We start from the raw sequence: 18,759 nt of genomic DNA on the forward strand, positions 1-18,759 counted from the left end.
GAATAGAAGGGAGGATCGTAATCTTCGAACAATCTCTAAATGGCAAGAGTTAAGAACTTATTATTATTGAATCATTAATATGGAATATATAATTGTATCATTATATGATTAATATATATATCAGTGATAGAATTATATATTATATAAAAAATAAAAGAAAAGAATAGAAAAGTAGAAAAGTAAAAAAAAAAAAGTGATGGATAACATTTTCCATCAAATATTTTCGATAAATTTTTAATTCCAAAAATTATAAAATGTACAAGTAGTAATTTTTATTTCGAATGATTTCGTCTCCAGTATATTGCAAATGAAAGATAGATAGGAAGCAAATAGAATGATAGATGAACTAAGAATTTGTCATCAGCGCCATCTTTTTAAAAGTAGGATGAAATAGAATAGGAATTTAGGATTAGCGCCATCTCTTAAGTACTTTCAGAGATATTTTTTCACGTTCAAAAGATGGCTCTGGTTTTCAATTCTTACTCTAACTCTAGTCTCTTTCCGTTATTTCTACTCTCCTTATTATCTTTGTTTCATTTGCATCACTCTGAAAGATGGCGTTGATCCTTATATTTTCAATTCCTATACTTACCACATATTATTTACTTTTCTTGTCTATACTTGCTCTTCGTACAAGTTTGAAATTATTTTTGTTTAAATGTTCTCACTATAAATTTCTCAATATAATAAAAGCAACAGATCTTGGTAAGTGCTTGAAAAATAAATTTAAAATGAAAAGTTATAAAGAATATACATGATTTGTTCATAGAATCGCATTCAAATTTCTAACTGATCCTCGATGATAATACGATCAACGGTTGAAAATTCTTTTTCGTTGCAAAACGTCAAAGTGAAAATTAGTATAGAAGATGAAAGGTACATGTGTATACGTGTATATTCGAAACGTGTATATAGCTGAAAAGATATACGTGTAAATGCTTTGATCGTTTGAGAAAAAAAGGAGGCTGAATTTTATCCATCCGGGTACCCGCAGCCATATACGTGGTTAGGCTTACATTCTCCACGAGTAAAATGTATCGATATCGAATCGCGTCATCGAAAAATATTACTGAAGAGCACATCGGCGAAATATCCGCGATCATGTTACGGGATCGATTGACGAGAAATTTGGACCGAACGTTTTTCAAAGATAGATAGTGTGTTATCGCTTCCCCTCCCCTCTCCCTCTCCCTCTCCCCCTCCCCCTCCCTCTCCCCCACCCTTTCTTTTTCGTCTCATCGTAAACAGCGCGAATAAATAAGTGGCGTGTTCGATTAATGAAAGGTGCATCGGAGAAGCATTTTCGCATCGAAGAAGCAAGGCATATTGTTGCGACAGTAGAACCGATGTACGTTTATTCGCGCAGGTGTATATATCGTTCCTTCACACCTGTTCCTTCTTGATCTTTCGGGCGAATAAACCAATAAAATGGACTTTCCATCCGGTAAAGTTCATCGTGTAATAATGCTCGTCCCGAGAAAATTCGTCTTGGTGCGATATATTTTTATCCTTTGGTCGATCAATTTCAGGAACGAAAAAGTAAAAAAAAAAAAAAAAAAAAAAAAAAAGAACGATAAACAGCGCGTGATAACAAAGGACAGGTGCAAGAAATCGACTTAGTAGCTCCCTTCTGTACCGATATTATTTCCGATGATAGCTTAGTATACATATATATATATATATATATATCCATACACAATTTCTACCTATTCTATTTCTTATCTTATACGCGTAATTACGTCCTATTCGTTCGATATTATCCGAGCCATTTATTTTAAAATTAACGAAACAAAACACGTCCGTTTTTTCCACATTGTATTTACCTACACCGAATTCGTTGAAACTTTATTTTATTTTGAGAATGATTAATAACGATTTACGATATTTATACGCGTAAAAAAAAGTTAGATGTATGTGTCGAAAGAGAGGAGCAAAGGAAGAGAATATATATACGATCGCGGTGAAAAGAACCGGATACGTGGCTATGCTATTAAATTATCGTCCCTCTCTTTCTCTCTTCCCCTCTGTTCCGAGCGAGATGGAAGAGAAGGAGATGGAACGAGAGAGTGTAGCTGTGATGCGGGGTGTGTAGCGGTAAGCGACACCCCTTCCGCGTTCATTCCGTATAACCTACAATGTATATAGATGTAGAGAAGACACGCGCAAGTTTCGCATCTCGAATCTCGAATACGTTTTCGAATTAAACATCGAAACTGGTGGTGGACGCATACACGTTGATACGCGTGTATACAAGGTGGGCAGGTGAAGAAGGTAGGAACAGCTGCTGGACAGCTGGACAGCTGGACCGATATTCGTTTCCAGGTAGAGCGAAGTCGAGTCGAGCGAATCGCATCGTGGTCCAAGGATAACTGTACGTTACGATGAGGACGAGAATGACTATTTTCACGACTCGAAGTGAAAAGATGGATGGATCGTTTTATCTATCGATCGATCGAACGATGAACCATCGAAACGATGGAAAACAAGTGGTATATCGTGGCTCGAAACGGAATCCATCACCGCGCTTCCTTCATTCGAGCAAAGTGTTGAACGCCACGCGAAGTGGTTGGGGAGTCGCGTCGTGTTTTCGCCGGAATAATGGGACGTTGGAATATGTGTAAGATATATACGTGTAGTTCCTTCGGTATTTTGAAACCATTTCGGATGTGTATAAATTCATACGTGTATGCACACGTATATACGTAGAATATGTATAGGTTAGGCGAACACCTTTGTCATTGGAAACCTTGAAGGATGGATCGTTTTTCCTCTCCAAGGTTCTCACCAAAGTTCGAAAGCGCTGCCGTGTACTCTAACGCTCGTACGGTACGCGTGTTACGAGAGTGTTTAAGGGAGAAAAAAGAAGAGAGAAGAAAATCTCGCATAGATGTGGTTTATACCCTTAATCGCAATTTCACTTCCTCGAGAAGCATAGCGAACTGTAGAATTGCGCAATTTATCGCGTGATACGGTGACTCAGACGGGTGAAATGCAGAGCGCGGGTGTTCCACGCGATAGATGTGTAGATGCGGAGAGTGCGAGAGCATGTAAGTTTCGCAAGACACACAGTGTTCATGCTCGTGTAGGCGAACGTTAATTGTAAGCACTTACTTTTCTCTTTTAAATCTCTCTTGTCCTGTTCTGTTTCTGGTAACATCTCGAACGAGGGCGTCCCGTCCATATTCTATCCCGCATATAATCCCGCACAAATACGAATAAGAAGGAAAATCGAACGCTTGTTCGATCGTTGATCGTACGAGTCGATCCACATACGTCGATCTTAATATTTTGCCATAATTATAGGCAGATATTTCGTCATAGCGTTTACTCGTATTTTTATAAATGCGCATCGAGTAGACGGAGGAAAATCGTGTTTAGTATTCCGTTGCTGTGGCTAGCATCCGGTTAAGTGGCGACAGCCGCTCCCACCGATCGCGTGCGCACACGAATCGTGTTAGTCGTCGTGCTGCCGCGATTCTCCGATTCCATTTCATTTTCTCCGATCCATCCTTGACGAGAAAGGATGGGGTCAACGATGATTTCGCCATGATCCTGACAAACGAGCCGATGCATCGCAACGAGATATGCAATAAGTCGATGCCTACTTATTTCCTATTTATTCCAATCGATTTATCGTATTTATCTTTCCTCGCGATACCGCAATTCAACTCGATCTAATCCGGTGTATTGTCCGTGGCTGTTTTTTATCCAGTGTAAACAACGCGTTTGACGATGATACGATAAACGATCGTGATTATAAAAATTAATCGGTCATCTGAATGCAGACGAATTATAATCGCGATAAGATTCATGGAAAAACGGATAGGTCGACGAATGATCGGAACGATACGGGAGATTTGGAAGAAAGAAGAAAAAAAAAAAAAGAAACGATGATCGAAAAATGGAATGAAAAATTGATGGTTGAAAATGCAGAAAAGAAAGTTGATGAATAAATAGTCGACGAGATAGGTCGATTTGCCAGAGTTTGGGAAGCCACGAGCCGTATACGAGTACGTAAACAAGCGCGAATACACGGACACATGCATCGATATGTACGGATGTACGCGGATGCTTAAGTTGGAAGAGTTTTAAAGCTTTCAAGTGGAGAAGTGTACGTAAATAGGTGGAAAGGGAGGGATGGAGATGGGAAACGGAGAAAGAGGAAAGAGAAAAGGGAGCAACGTACACAGGCTTTCAGGGTTAAAGAGGGAGAAAAGAACGGCTGCATCGCGACTGGCTGGAAAGGCAGCGTGTTTACACGGTTAGTGGGGGTAGGTGGTACCCGCGTCTCAGCTGAGCGTAGTAGTATAGAGGTAGAAGACTGACGCGAGGGCGAGTTAGTTGCGAATGAGCGCTCGTCGGGCGAGCGTCGTTACGACGTCGTTGCGGTCGATAATGTCATCTCGTGATCGACGAGCAGCCACTGGATATTGAAAATATTAGATATACGCACGAATATTGTACGCATAAACGAGCAATCGAGGACGTGTGGGGACAGTTTTTAAGTATATTTGTTCGTTTACTTATTACTTTATAGTGCTTTGTGTAAAGTGCGTGTACGTTGAAAAACAATCGTTCTTTTGTTTTTCTTTACGCTGCGTCCACATTGTCCCCGTGTCGCATCGCATCGCGTATCATTGTCGTGCGTGCGAATAACGAATAATTATTACGCGCTTGCAACTCTGACAGATAGTGTTGCGTGATAATAAACTTCTCGCATATTGCCGTCTATCTTGCGATCGCCGATACATCTTGACCGTGTAGTCTTTTCTCATTGTTATTTTATCGCACGTTCCATCATTAATCGTAACTGCCATCCTCGAAAAATTATCTTTGTTTTTTTCGCCCAAGTAAACGTGACGTGGTGATTGTAGTGATGGTGGTGGTGATAATTATATATTGGTAATCGAAATAAGCAATAATAATAACGACAGATACGATACTGTCGTAGAAGGAAAACAAGAGAAGACGAGAGAGAAAAAGAAAAAGAAAAAAAAAAAAAAAAGACTGCTCAAGTGAAATATCGAATACACAGACATATCATCGTATGAGAAAAGAAAGATTTCAAGATATTCTTAACATCGAATCGTTCGTTCTTCTTTACGATTCGAATTTGCAATTTTTTTCAAGTGCAGTGTATCGTCGCGGTCACAAATTAAAAGAAGTGATTAAGAGAAGTGAAGTGATAAGAAGAAATTTGTTGTAATTCTCGGCCCGCAAAATGGTGCCGCAACAACAAGATAGTCCCTCTAGTTCCGGGATTCCTATGTTTGGATCATTGCTTGTGGATAAAAATTCGGCGACACCGTATTCGGATGCCACGCAAGTATGTAATTTTTATTTTAAAACATTACGAATTAGCGACTCGTTTTTGTCGATTATCTCGAACGAGATGATCCGTATTTTTTATACATTTTATCCGTATTATCAACAATGATATAGTACATGTTATATCCGTTTTCACGGATCGAACAAAAGTTACGTTTCTTTTTTTCTTTAAAAAAAAGGAGAGAAGGAAAGAAGATATGTGTATATATATTTGTATGCGTGTAGTTTAGATTTAACGCGTTATTCCAGTTAAACATTTTTACGAGAAGAAACACGAGGTACGTGCCTGTTTATTTTTGTAGCGACAAAACACCGTCCAACGGAAGGATAGATTATTTTTGTCCACCGTTCATTATTCTTTCCTGCATTGAATTTGAATTTTGTTTACAATTCTTCATCAAGGATTTTCGTAAAATTTCCTCAAAATTTTTTCCTATCCTCCCCCCCCCCTCTCTCTCTCATAGTTTCTGATTTTGATAAAATTTTTTTCATTCTCGTTTCTGTCTGCTACGATCTTGCTACGTTACCGTTTCTTCTCGATAAAATTTTCACTTCCAATTATATATATTTTGTAACGTGGGATGAAATTTTATCTTTGAGAGAGAAATGGATCATTCCAAAGATCATTCGCTCGTGCGAAAGAAATCGATAATTCGAATGAAAAATACGGATTAAACGGGGATTAAAAATTTTTTAAAAAGATCTCGCATATTATCGCATTTATCGGAAACAGATCAATTTCGTTCGACAATATAAAAATATCAATGAACGATGGCGATATGGTGGTTGTTGTTGTAGTATATACGCAGATGAGATATCGAACGAACAACTAAATCAATTCAGCTACGTGAATTGAATATGTTTTATATATGCTTTTATGCTTGTATTTATCTGTCGAAATCTGTCGTAAGTAATTTTTTTTTTTTCCTCGACAAATTTCATGATTATCGGATATTTAATAGTGTTATCTACATATAAATTACATTTTAAATATACATACACACGCGCGCACAAAGTTTTCGATGTTTTGATCATCGTTCGATTCATTTACATACGAATATAAATTACAATATCGCATATTTTTTTTTCTGGATCATTTTTTTAATTTTCCAATTAATTTTTTATTTTTAGATTTGTTTTATACATATATATATATATTAGTACACATAATTATATACATGATATCGGGAACAAAATAGATAGATAATTGATCGTTAAATTAAAAAGTTAAAACGGGATATAATTTTTTTTAATATAAATTTTCCACAGAACTGGAAGAATTGTTCGCGGGTCAATTATTACTTCAATTTATACTGGTAGCCGGAAAGCAAAGTACAGAAGAACGGTACATACGGATAGATTCTTCCGTTGCAAGCAAGCACGCGTTTGTATACCATATGATCGCTATGTATTAAGCAGCTGTGTTCTTCCACCTTCGTAACCTAGATTATAGCCTTTCGATTTCCACTCTAATGCGTACCGAGTAATCGATGATATCTAGAATTCCAATAGAACGGAGATTGCAATGCTACTACTGTTCCTAGTTTTCGACGATACATAGATTATCGTTTAACGAAAAAGGTGTAGCAAAGGCTCGTGACACTGTTACAGGAACGATTATGAGCGCATGCGCGAGTTTGAACGCGTTCAACGTATATATAATAACGTTTACTTTTAGTTTGGCCACAGAGATACAACGTGATCGTAAATTGTCCAATTAACTAATCGACAACGTTATTATCCATGCTATGAGCCACACGGGTCTGATCCGACCCGTCTTAAACGTATTTTCAATCTTATTTCCACACTGATTTTAAAACTTCTTGTGGTCATCTTTACACGCGATGCCTATATATTCGGATCTATCTCGAGATGCGAATTCTTCGAGCGAGCATTTCACCGAGTGTAAAAAAATATAAACGCGGCGCGCTTTATCGGTGGATAGAAAAATTCGCGAATGAATCGTATATCGATAAATATGTTTCTCCTTTTCTGTTTCAGACGAAAAAGAACAATCCTAATCACATAAAGAGGCCGATGAACGCGTTTATGGTCTGGTCACAGATCGAACGTAGAAAAATTTGCGAGATTCAGCCGGACATGCATAACGCGGAGATCAGTAAACGGCTTGGAAGACGTTGGAAAACGTTGGACGAGGCGGAAAGAAGACCGTTCATCGAAGAAGCGGAACGGCTGAGGCAATTGCACATGGTGGAATATCCGGATTACAAATATAGGCCGAGGAAAAAAACTTCGAAATCGGCAACGTGTATAGGGCAAAAAACGAAAGAAGGGGGGGGAGGTAAGAAGCTGAGGAAATCGGGTTTGTCATCGATGGGAGGAGGAGGAGGAGGAGGAGGTGGTGGTGGTCCAATGTCGAGTAAAAATCACGCGCGGAATCACGATAATAACAACAACAACAACAACAATTCGGAAACGAGCGGTGCAGGGAATACCGTGAGCGGAATAGCGGTGAAAAGGTTGCAAACTCACTCGGTCGGTAGCAAACCTGTATCGCGTTTAAAGGTTAGATTGGCGTTGGACAAGAGACCTCCTCTCGATTACACGCCTAGTCCACCGATCGTCACCGCGAAAATACCGAGCAGCCCGTCTTGCGTTACACCGGATTCACCAGAATCCGCGAGCTTTTACGAGGATAATTTGCTGGAATGTGGCGGCGGGTCGACCGTTGGCAGGCTAATGGCTAACGAAAACACGGATCGCCGCGCCACCATCAGAGCTACGCAAGCGTCCTCTACCGTTGGCAAAATGAAGCGGGAGCCCAGTTTCGAGATGGATTACGAAACAACGTTCGAGCCGAAGGATCGATTGCTATCCTCGGTCGGTCCCGTTACCTTCGCCGCTTCCGTCGAAGACATGGATCTACTTTCGGACAAAAGTTTACGCGTACGAACACCCCGTCACAGCAATCATCATCACCACCATCAAAATCAAAATCATAGCGGTGACGATGATCATCGCCACCGCCACGACCACAACCACCATCACCACCATCACCACAACAACCACAGCAACCACAACAGCCATCATCTGGAATGTCGATCGAACTTTCTGATGAAGGAAGATTCGGCAACATCGAACATCGTGGGAGCGGCGACGAGCACCGGGAGAACGACAACCACGAGCACGAGCACGGGGAGAACAACGATCGAGACGACGATAGACGGAAAGATGAAGATGGAATTGAACGGCGAAGGGGCGGAAATTGAGATGGAAACGGATTTGTCGACACCCGTGACGAATACGGATAGAAACAGGAGCGACGGGGCGGGTACGGAACAACGAGGGCGGACATCATCGAACACGAAACATTCGAACGCAGCCGTTATCGGCTCGGCTGGGACGAATGACGATACCAACAACGCTTCCACTGCCACGATCATCGATACTCCTAATAATATAATCGGGGATACCACCATTGCCGCAACGGTCGTCAAACTCGAGGAATCGACCAATAATCCGAGTTTGGCCGATCTTTACTCGTTGACGGATCTGTTGCAGATACAACCGTCCGATTTCAAGATCGATTTAGATATGGAAACGATAACCACGGATCTGGATACGTTCGAAACTGCTAGCTCGAGCAGCGGATCACACTTTGAATTTTCCTGTACACCAGATGTCACGGACATGTTGTCCACCATTGGCGTAGGTTCCGACTGGGTTACCTTTTGAAAACATTCAATTTCGATCTATTCGGTGCGAAATTCCAACACATTTTGCGTATACTATTCTATAAATCCGGATCATCGATTTTCTTCGCATCTTCTTCTTCTTCTTCTTCTTCTTCTTCTTCTCTGCCCCAAATTGTATCCGTTTAAATCTAAACGGATTTTCACGACAATCTTGAAAATACGAAAATACGCAACATGACACCAGGTCTTTTTGTACATTTTTCGTGTAGTATATTAGATATAAGATCTTTCTCTTTTTTTATATATATATATATATAAATATATATAAATATATTTTATTTTATTTTAACGGCATTATTATACACAAAAGGTGGGAAGAGGTCATCGAGAACTCGTCCTTTTTCGCATCTTTGACGAAGGAGAGAGAAAAAAAAAGAAAAAAAAAAAAGAAAGAAGAAAACAGGGAATTGGACTACATACTAATGATCGCCGTCATTTGGTAATGAGAAACGAGAGCGTAGAAAGAAAGAAACGAACGTTTTCTCGTTTGCTCTCCCTTCCAACGTGAGAATTCCTCCTCGATACCGCGTCAAACGTTTGATCTCATATTTTTTTTTCTTTTTATCTTTTTAGCGCTACGCAGCAGCAGTGGTACTACTATTTTTTTTTTTTTTTTTTTTTAACTTAATCATCGATCCACGCGTTTACTTTTATCGATCACGATTCTTCTCTCTCGATGCTAGCTTTTTTTTTTTTTTTATATTTTCGTCGATTTCTACCGGAAGACTATACAACACTATACACTGCCGGATTCGATCGTGCACAGATACTATACGTTTTCTCATCGATATTATCCTGATTTGCTCAGCAACGTTTAAAAAAAAAAAGAAAGGAAGAAAGAAAGAAAGAAAGCAACTGCCAAAAGAATAACGTAACTATAGCTTGTTTCGTTCTCTTAGATTCTTCGAAGATGGAAGATATCAATTTCCGTATATATCGACCACACGTTTTTTTTTCTTGGTTCTAAGTTCGCGCGTATCGCGAGACGTCATGGCAAAATACGAACACGGATATGTTTATAAATATCGCTGGACGCGATCGAGAATAAGTTTTTTTTTTTTTTTTTTTTGCAGATCCGTCGTATAGGATAAACGTACGTAAGATAATCAAGGGCCAAAGTTATTTACCCATTTCCTACCAGAGATTCGCTGCTCTATTTTTATCCCGTTCGCTTGCATCGTGCCTTCTCTCTCTCTCTCTCTCTCTCTCTCTCTCTCTCTCTCTCTCTCTCTCTCTCTCTCTCTCTCTCTCTCTCTCTCTCTCTCTATGATTCGATAGGCTGTGAAAAATATTTTTTTATCTAAAGATATCCGATGATCGATCAGTTTTCGAGAGTACCTATATGGGAAATGGGTCGAGTGTCAACGATAATATAAAAGTATAATATAAAAGAGGAGAGAAAAAAGGGAAAATAATTGCAACAATCGCTGCGTTGTCGACGGTTTGCTTTAATTCGATTAGATTCGATATTCGTGTCGTGTCGTGTCATGCGTTGCGTGAAGATAAGATTCTTTTCGCAAAGTATGCGTATATAAATACAATATATATACGTACGTATGAATGCGTACGTAAATTTGAAATGCGCGATGAATTCGATCCGATCGAATTGATTTCTTTTTTTTTTTTTCTTTTTTTTCTTTTCCATCGAAGCGAAATCGCACGCGCGATTCTCTCTGAAATGTAATACGTTTTCCCGTATATATCGTAATGCCGACAATGAATAACAATGTACGCTCGAACGATGATAGCCACGTTGAACGACTTTTTCACCGATTCACCGAAAAGGAAAAAGGAAAAAAAAAAAAAGGCGAAAGGCGAGTCTCGTTACATCGATGAGGAAAAAAAAAAAAAAAAAGAAAAAAACAAAGAGGAAATAGAAACGTGAAAAAGTAATTCACCGTACGTGTTTGTAATTTATGCCAATAGCTATTGTAAAAATAAACGACAACACACCAAAGTGCAATATTACGTATGATTGTTTTGCAAACGTGTAAATGGATGGAAAAAGAACGATTAATTGGCGATGCGGCGAGCAACGACGACGCTCGAACGATCCGTAAAGCGATATCCGACCTTTTCTCCCTCCAATTCTACTAACCGCATCTCTCTCTTTTTTTTTTTTTTTTTATTTTTTTGAACGGTGACCCATCGATGATCGATCGTCGTTGCCGTCGTACGTTGTTTGCGATCGCCGTTGTTACTTTCGTCAAATAAATATCGCGTCGAATATGACGCGCGAAACAAATCTTCGATGAGAAATTGTCAACGAAGAAAACGTGGCCATTAATTATTTTTGGACGAGAATATATACACACACACACACATATATTGCGATATGAAAATTTATACCGATTCCTTTTTTCGAATTGGACGAGAAAAAAAGGAGAGAAGAAAAAAAAAAAGGAAAAAGTACGATACAATGCGGGTAATGCCAACGTTGATAATCACTTTGAAAAATTCACGAATGATAAATAAGTTGCTCCCATTGTTTCCTTCCCCTCCCCTTCCTCATTTACGCGTAATTACTCGGTAAAATCGTTTTATCGTTTCGTTGCTTTTTTTTATAATAATCTCTTTTTGCGATGTTTATTTTATTTCGAATTATTATTATTATTATTATTATTATTATTATTTGATCGTACGAAACTCCTCCTCTCCCCTCCCCCTCTTTTTTCTTTCTCTCTCTCTCTCTCTATCTTTCTCTTTCCTTTTCTCTTACAACCATGAATTTTCGTCGAGTTTTCCGAGTGCAAAGAACGCGGAGGAACGCGCCTATCGTTTACCAGATTTACAGACACACGGCGAGAAAGGGAATTAACAAGCGTTTCCAGAAAGCGTTTGTAGTTAAAACGAGAATCGTCAACTGGTCAAGTTTATATCTCCATAGGCTTAAGTTTTTATTATATACGACACGATAATGGAATTAAGTATGATAATGACTAACTTGTACATTTGTATCTAGCCCTTTGTTTATAATACTTATCACCTTGTTATTAAGTATCCCATTTATATAATTTTTTTATCGAACTTATTAAAAAAAAATATTTAAAAAACAAAGCGATACGTATCGTTCTCTTCGTACTTAACAACCTCCTCTCGTCATCGTCATGGTCGTCGTCATCGATCGTCATCATCATCATCATCATTATTATTATTACTATTACTCGTCGCGTTTCGAATAAAAAAAATCATCCCGTTCCATCTTCGCGTTTTCCTTTTCGCACCAGATGCGACGAGTCGTCCTATCCAGCGAGGGGAGGGCCTGGCGGCACGCACCTCTCGCGCATACGGGATCGAGACGCGTTTTAACACGAGTGGGATGCGCGTAGAATATCTATTACGCTTGCCCAACGTACAATTATTTTTCCGTGTTCCCCCGTACGTAAGTGTCTTTCTTTCGCGATCGCGATATTTACATTCCGCTATTATTATTTGACTCGATTCGTTTTTTTTTTTTTTCTCTCGATCATCGTAAACCAAATTACCGTATTTACGATCGTTCGATATCACATCATGCGCGCGCACGTGTGTGCGTTTAATTCCGGTCTCTCGATATTTTTGAAACGAACTCGTGTATTTAACGAATGTAGCGAAGAATCGAGGCAAAATGCGCAGCTAATCTCTTTCCCCCTCTCTCTCTCTCTCTCTCTTCCATTCCCGCGCATGTACAGAATGAAGAGAGACAGAGAGAGAGTGTGTGTACGCGCGTGTATCGTCCGGACCGAGTTCCAAGTGGTAAAATAAACGTTCAAGGTCTGTGGTGGCGTTGTTGTATTCATTCGTATACGCGGACAAGCGTGCCAATATCCGTATTCCGTTGTTTGCATTGGCCGAATCGTGCTCACGACGCTGCGATGTCGGCAAACGTTATCTATCGGTTTTCTGCGTTCATTTATCGTTACACGTATACACATGTATCGTATTCGAGAGGAGATCGATAATTGCTCTCGATACAAGGAGCGCTCGAATGCCAAATTATTTCTATACGTGTACAAATTGTCAAGGTAATCGGGGGAAGAATCGGCCGCCAAAAACGTAAAATCGACAAATTTCACACGTGTCCCTATGCTGCTACGTCCTATAATGCCATAATGCTCGAAGAAAGAGTTGCAACGAGTCGCATTGAAAATTTTTCCCTGTTAAAAAACAAGTACAAAAATTCTTCCTGCACGAGTTTTTTTCTCTCTCGTTTTCTTCCCCCTCCCCCGATTACCTTTCAACAATTGACAAAACGATCGAAATCAAGCAGCAAGGTTGCGAACGTTACGCGGGTCAGTTTGCGCGTAGCAAGGGGATCGACCGACGACGCGAAGATACGAAGGAACGGTCGTTACGCTCGTACGAAATGATGGTCGAATCCGCGCGTTGTACGCACGATCGAACGAGAGAAAGAAACGAAAGGACGAAAGACGAGCGTGGTGAGGAGGTGGAGGAGGAGGATGCTGGTGGCTGCATACCGGCGAGGTAGCGTATAGCTATCGAGGTCAATGGTTGGTCCAAGGTCTCCGAGTTCGAATCTCGCGGTTGAGTCGAACGCGACTCGGCATTTCCTCTCGCGAGCAACGATCCCCGTTCGTGGAACGGCTCGAGGCCGTGATTCGCGTGCGCGAAACCGAGAATCGTGAGTTTTCGTTCTCTCGGTTTGATCATCGCCGATTTTGGCTTCGAAATCGGTCAAAATTATTTCGTATAAATGTGTACGCGGAGGAGAGAAACGCGAGTCAGACGAATTCTCCTTTTCCTCGATTTATTTATCCTTTTCCGATAGAAAAGTTATTGGAAACACGTGTATCGTGGTATGGAGAGACTATGGGTGCCAAAACCGGTCGACCGAGTGGTGGTCTACTACGCGCGTGTGTGTATGCGCGGTGAACGCTATGAATCATTTGGACAGTTTTAAGTCGGATGTCGTAAACCCGACTCTCTCCCTCCCTCCCTCCCTCTCTCTCGTTCTCATCCTCGTTCGGTTCTGTTTCTCTTTGTTCCTTCGGCCGTTGGGACATGGATGGCCGGCCGGTCATTTTCATCGAATCCGCGAAATATCCGAGTCGAGAAGAGGTGGCCGCCGCAGCTGGTTCGGGTCGTGACGAGTCGATTCGAATCGAAGCGTGGGTGTACACGCGCTGTTGCAACGTATCGCCTTGATAACCGAGCCTCGATAGAGAGGGACTAGTTTCGCGAGGAAAAATCGCGTCGGTTAGTCAGAGCTTGCGACATTAACTCGCGTAGCGGTGCTGCATGAGCGACTCCGGCCAGTTTGCACGCCACGACGACCTACTTATTCCAGCTACTCGGGAACGGAGAAAACGAAAGATCGCTGCCACGTTCGACCGCGTTGCAGCCGATTACTCCTCGCGAGGACGATCCTGCGCAAGCGTCTTCCCATCGAGAGAAGAAAGAGAGGAACACGATTTTCGACAACTCCTCCCCTCTTCTCCTCGCCAAATATCCGACGCAGTCTCGTTGCGCGATTGAACTGAATATTGGCGGATGAGTTGGATTTATGGTGGAAACTGGTTGTCTAACGGCGGTCAAAGGAGAATAATTTATGGATAGAGCGGAACGGTTGCAACGTGTTTTCTTTTTCTTTTTTCTCGGTCGGGACGTCGGGTCCTATACGTCAAATTGATCCCGAGATCAGGCGATTCAAGGCTATTCGAGATGAAATCAACGAACCGGAAGCGTGATCGATTGCTTGGAAAATAATTTTTCGGTCGTTCTCTGTCCAACCATTCGGGACTTAAAAAATTGTAAAACGGATCGAATCTCTCCCTCTCTCTCTCTCTCTCCCGTTTATCTCGCGCGATTTCTCACGCGATAAATTCGATATAATCTCGATATTTGTTATTTACGGAAGAAGCGACGACCACACGCGTCGTCGTCGAAACACGCGCCGAAACGAAACCGAGCGCGCTTTGCCTTTGAACGGAAACGCTTCCAAGTCGTCCCTGAGAAGTCGAGGCCATGCCACCCGGCTAGCCTCAAGGCTTTTTCGTCTTCGTCCTCTCTCTCTCTCTCTCTCTCTCCGTGCTCCGCCGCCGCTGCCGTCGCCACCCCCACTCGACCACCCGTCGTCCACCCATCTACTCGCCGCGCCACTCCGTCCTTCCTGCACCGATAGCAGGAAGCTGCTGGCACCGTTGCCGCTGTTCTGGCCCCTTCACTCGTTCCACCTATACGTATAGTGGTTTCCTTTTCGCGTGCGAAATCACCACCTCGAACGAATCCACGTTCCTGCAAAATTTCCATTCTTCTTCTCTGATCTGAGTTATTATTTGAATTTTCGTCGATCCTTCTCGTTTCGAAATCGATACACGAGATCGAGAATTTTCCTAACCGGCGGGTAGCGAGAGAAAGAAGCGAGAGAAAGAAACGAGAGAGCTCCGTGGAGGCGAGCAGACGGTGAGCGGGCTGAACGGCAGACGGTAGACGAGAACCGATAACTTTTGCCGAAGGAGGTGTTCGCCGATCGACACCCGATGGTGGCCCCGATACATCGATGGTGGATCGAGAGGATCGAAGGCCACCGAGAACGTGAATACCGTTCTACTCGCGCTTCGGCTAGAGAGGAAAGCGAGAGCGAAAGAAAGAAGCGGAAACGGTGGATGGAGGAATCGAAATTTTCTTTCCTCTTTCGACTCGTGCCGGTTCGATGGCGTAGAGAACGAAAAATCCATCGATACGTGTCCATATACGCAAACTTTTCCCCTCCCGTTCGTTCGAGATCCAGAATCGCGCGTTTTCCATGATACGAGCGCGCGCGCGCGCAATGACTCACATACGGTGATTCACGATCGAGCAAAGGTACCGCGATGTAGTCACTCGAAAAAGCCTTATACGCGACGAGGCCTCGGAAATCGTGCGCGTACTTGTATTCCAACGTGGATAACACGGATCGAGGAAGAAAGAAATCGAGTTGAAAAAAATCAGGAATCCGAGTCGCCGATGAAAAACTATGGCCGATAGTTGTTGCTCGATTATCTTTCGACCGCGACGAAATATATTTATTTCCTTTCTTTTCCTTAATTTAATTTGCGATCGCTGATATACATGGCACGCATGTATTGTACGTGCACGGCTACGAGTAAAGAATGCAGAGAGCAATAGTGTAACGCGATCAGTTTGCAGCGATGACGCTTGTTCTTGACAGCAAGGGCAAAGTACGAGACGTAATTACGCCGTAATGCGCGTCCAGCTTTATCGGTTTTATCGTGAATCATACCGCGATCGTCATTGTCTTCCGAAACGCGGACGTTGTTCGCGTTATTCGGGTTTTTAGGTCTTCCGCGTGACACGCGAGAGCGAAACTTATCGTCGAGGAGATTTCAGAATTTCGTCTATCGTTTCGATACATTCGAAATAGGTTGAAAGAGAAGATGGTTTACGAAGCGCAAAAATATTGGATCGCGAATCGTGCACCAGTAGCACGCGCGAGATAATCTTCTCGGAAGGTGTTATCTGCGTTTCTCTTTCGTGGTGGGGGACGATCGAGATGCGAGAAGCATATTCGCGGTATCGGTGATTCTGGTTGCCGCGTGGTCGCGTCGGTCGATGAACGAGCACGCATCGCGGTGTGCAAAGTTACGGCGCAATTGGTTGGATTCGATCGGTCCGCCGGCAGCGTTGAGCAGCGCAGCGGCGGACCACCTAACTAAATTTTAAACGCGAAACAGTTGGATCGAGCTCGACCGCTAACTCGGTCGGACTTTCACCACCGTTCCGTTTCGTCGTTTGTCTATCTATCGTCCTCGTGATCGACCGATAATTATAATTTTATATACATACATATATATATATATGTGTGTGTGTGTATATATATATGTATATGTATATATCGGGGATACGCGATACGTTGAGAGATGGTTATCGTGGAGGAGAAACACGTGCACGTCGTCGGACGACGGTCCGCGGAACGACGACGCGACGCGACGAGTCACGACGAAAGCAAACTCCGATCTTCCGCTTACGGGGCAATCAAGGCCGTACTACTGACTCAGCTCGACCAGCTGTTCGTTACAAAGAAAGAGCGCACCAACGATATCGGACTCTCGCAACCGCGTGTGCCTTAGATAGCGGCTTCCTGGTGACCTCGGTGCATTAGCACTCGACAGCAATGACACGTGTGACTGGCGTTGCCAGCTGCGTTTGCCTCGTTTGTTTGCGGCCACGATCTGCGTATCAATCGCGCGTTCACCTCCTTCCTTCAATTTATCCTTATTTCCACTTTCCATCCATCTCCCATCGTCTTTCTTCCGGCGTAGCCAGCTCCGTCCAGATACGTGCGTAAATATAGTGACTCGGTATAAATTCGGTTTAACGAGAAATGAAAATTTTTTACCGCGTAGAAAAGCGTAGAAAAAAAAAATTCGTTCGATTTCGTATTTCTATGGTATAAAAATTAACTTAGGAACGATAAAGTGAGAAGAGGAAGGAAGGGAAGAGAGATTCTAATAGGAGGATGGTTCGTGGTTTCGAAAATTACTCGAAGGCGATTACTTGGAACGAGATCGGTTCGCTTCGAGGAGAAGGCCGTACGAAGAAAACGGGTCTGATCCGATTCCGATATCGGAATTTTTGGAATAATCGGTTCCTAATTTATCCTAATTTACTATAATTTATTATAGATAAACGAACGATCGCATTTTCATTTTCGATCGACGATGCAACTTTTTCTTGCCACTTTTTCATAACGATTACAACAAAAAATCGCATCGATCGATATCGATCCATTCGTGTATATATATATCGTCTGGATATCAAGAGCAACCCAATATTACGCAGTTTGCGAGCAAAAATCGATGATGAATCAACGACGAGCCTTCGTGACTTTTGTTCTTATCTTATCGAACATTAAGCGCCGAGAGTAGACGCGTTGTCTGCGTATTCGTCAAGGTATTATTCCTGACGTGTATCGGATTACGATCGCGTCGATAATTGGCGATGTATTCGTTAAAAATCGATGTAAAAAAATTTTTCGAACGATACATATATATATATATATTTAATTGTAGTAACGAGAGTCGAATCAGGATCTAGATCTTTGATTATTTTCTCACGTCTAATCTGTCGTTCGTTCGATCGTCGACGAGTAACTGGTAGCACAGATGTGGTGAAAAAGAAAGAGAAAAAAAATATGGCGGCCGAGGGAGCGGAGAAGGGGGAGGGGCGAGGGGGGAGGAGGGGGGGGGGAGGGCGAGGTAAGAAGGGAAAGATGGTGAAAAGGCCAGAGGCAAGACTCTCGATATACTCGTGCATACGTAGATGCGCATAAATTACGATGTAATTACAAGCCTGGCGATTACGATCGGATCTCGAAGAAGAGGAGAAGATCGTATGGCAGGGCGGGTGTTGGATCGCAGCGGGCAAGAAAGAGCCCCGTTCCCGGGCCAAGTGTAGACGAAAAAAAAAACACACACACACACGCACAAAAAAAAAAGAACAAGGTAGCGAGGCGAAATGATGCAGTTGCGAACGTGATCGATCCAAGCTAGTGGAACATCCGTCTTTGTTTTCGTTTATCGGGTAATTGTTGGAGAGGATAAATGGAAGGGAAAAGAACGAGCGTAGAAAGGAAGTGTAAGATGCGAGGTAACGGATGACGAACGTACGAGTCACGATGGATGCAGAGCGGAACATTTGCGTATAGGGACACGGTTCGCGTCCGAGGCTAAGGCGTATATACGTATAGAGAGCGCGAATTGGACAGAAGCCGGTA

General features: G+C 42.3%; 2 protein-coding genes across 2 annotated transcripts in view; both read left to right on the forward strand.

Annotated features, from left to right (window-relative positions):
• Fic (FIC domain protein adenylyltransferase) overlaps window positions 1–18,759 on the forward strand; it is a 34,536-nt gene that overhangs the window by 502 nt on the left and 15,275 nt on the right. The gene's annotated exons all lie outside the window — the stretch shown is intronic.
• LOC100871310 (uncharacterized) lies at window positions 1,212–12,101 on the forward strand. The gene is made up of 2 exons (XM_012490174.3): window positions 1,212–5,326; window positions 7,330–12,101. The coding sequence occupies exons 1-2, from the start codon at window positions 5,222–5,224 to the stop codon at window positions 9,022–9,024; spliced, it is 1,800 nt and encodes a 599-aa protein (XP_012345628.3). The 5' UTR covers window positions 1,212–5,221; the 3' UTR covers window positions 9,025–12,101.

This window comes from Apis florea, unplaced genomic scaffold (genome assembly GCF_048593485.1).
Source record: "Apis florea isolate Af1SG1 unplaced genomic scaffold, ASM4859348v1 contig_2350_pilon, whole genome shotgun sequence".
In the NCBI taxonomy this organism is placed as follows: Eukaryota; Metazoa; Arthropoda; class Insecta; order Hymenoptera; family Apidae; genus Apis; species Apis florea.

Excerpts from the sequence above, each read along its gene's own strand:
- LOC100871310 (XM_012490174.3), top strand. The coding sequence starts at position 5,222 with ATGGTGCCGCAACAACAAGATAGTCCCTCTAGTTCCGGGATTCCTATG. Across the intron at positions 5,327-7,329 it reads CGTATTCGGATGCCACGCAA|ACGAAAAAGAACAATCCTAA; the intron begins GTATGTAATTTT and ends TTTCTGTTTCAG.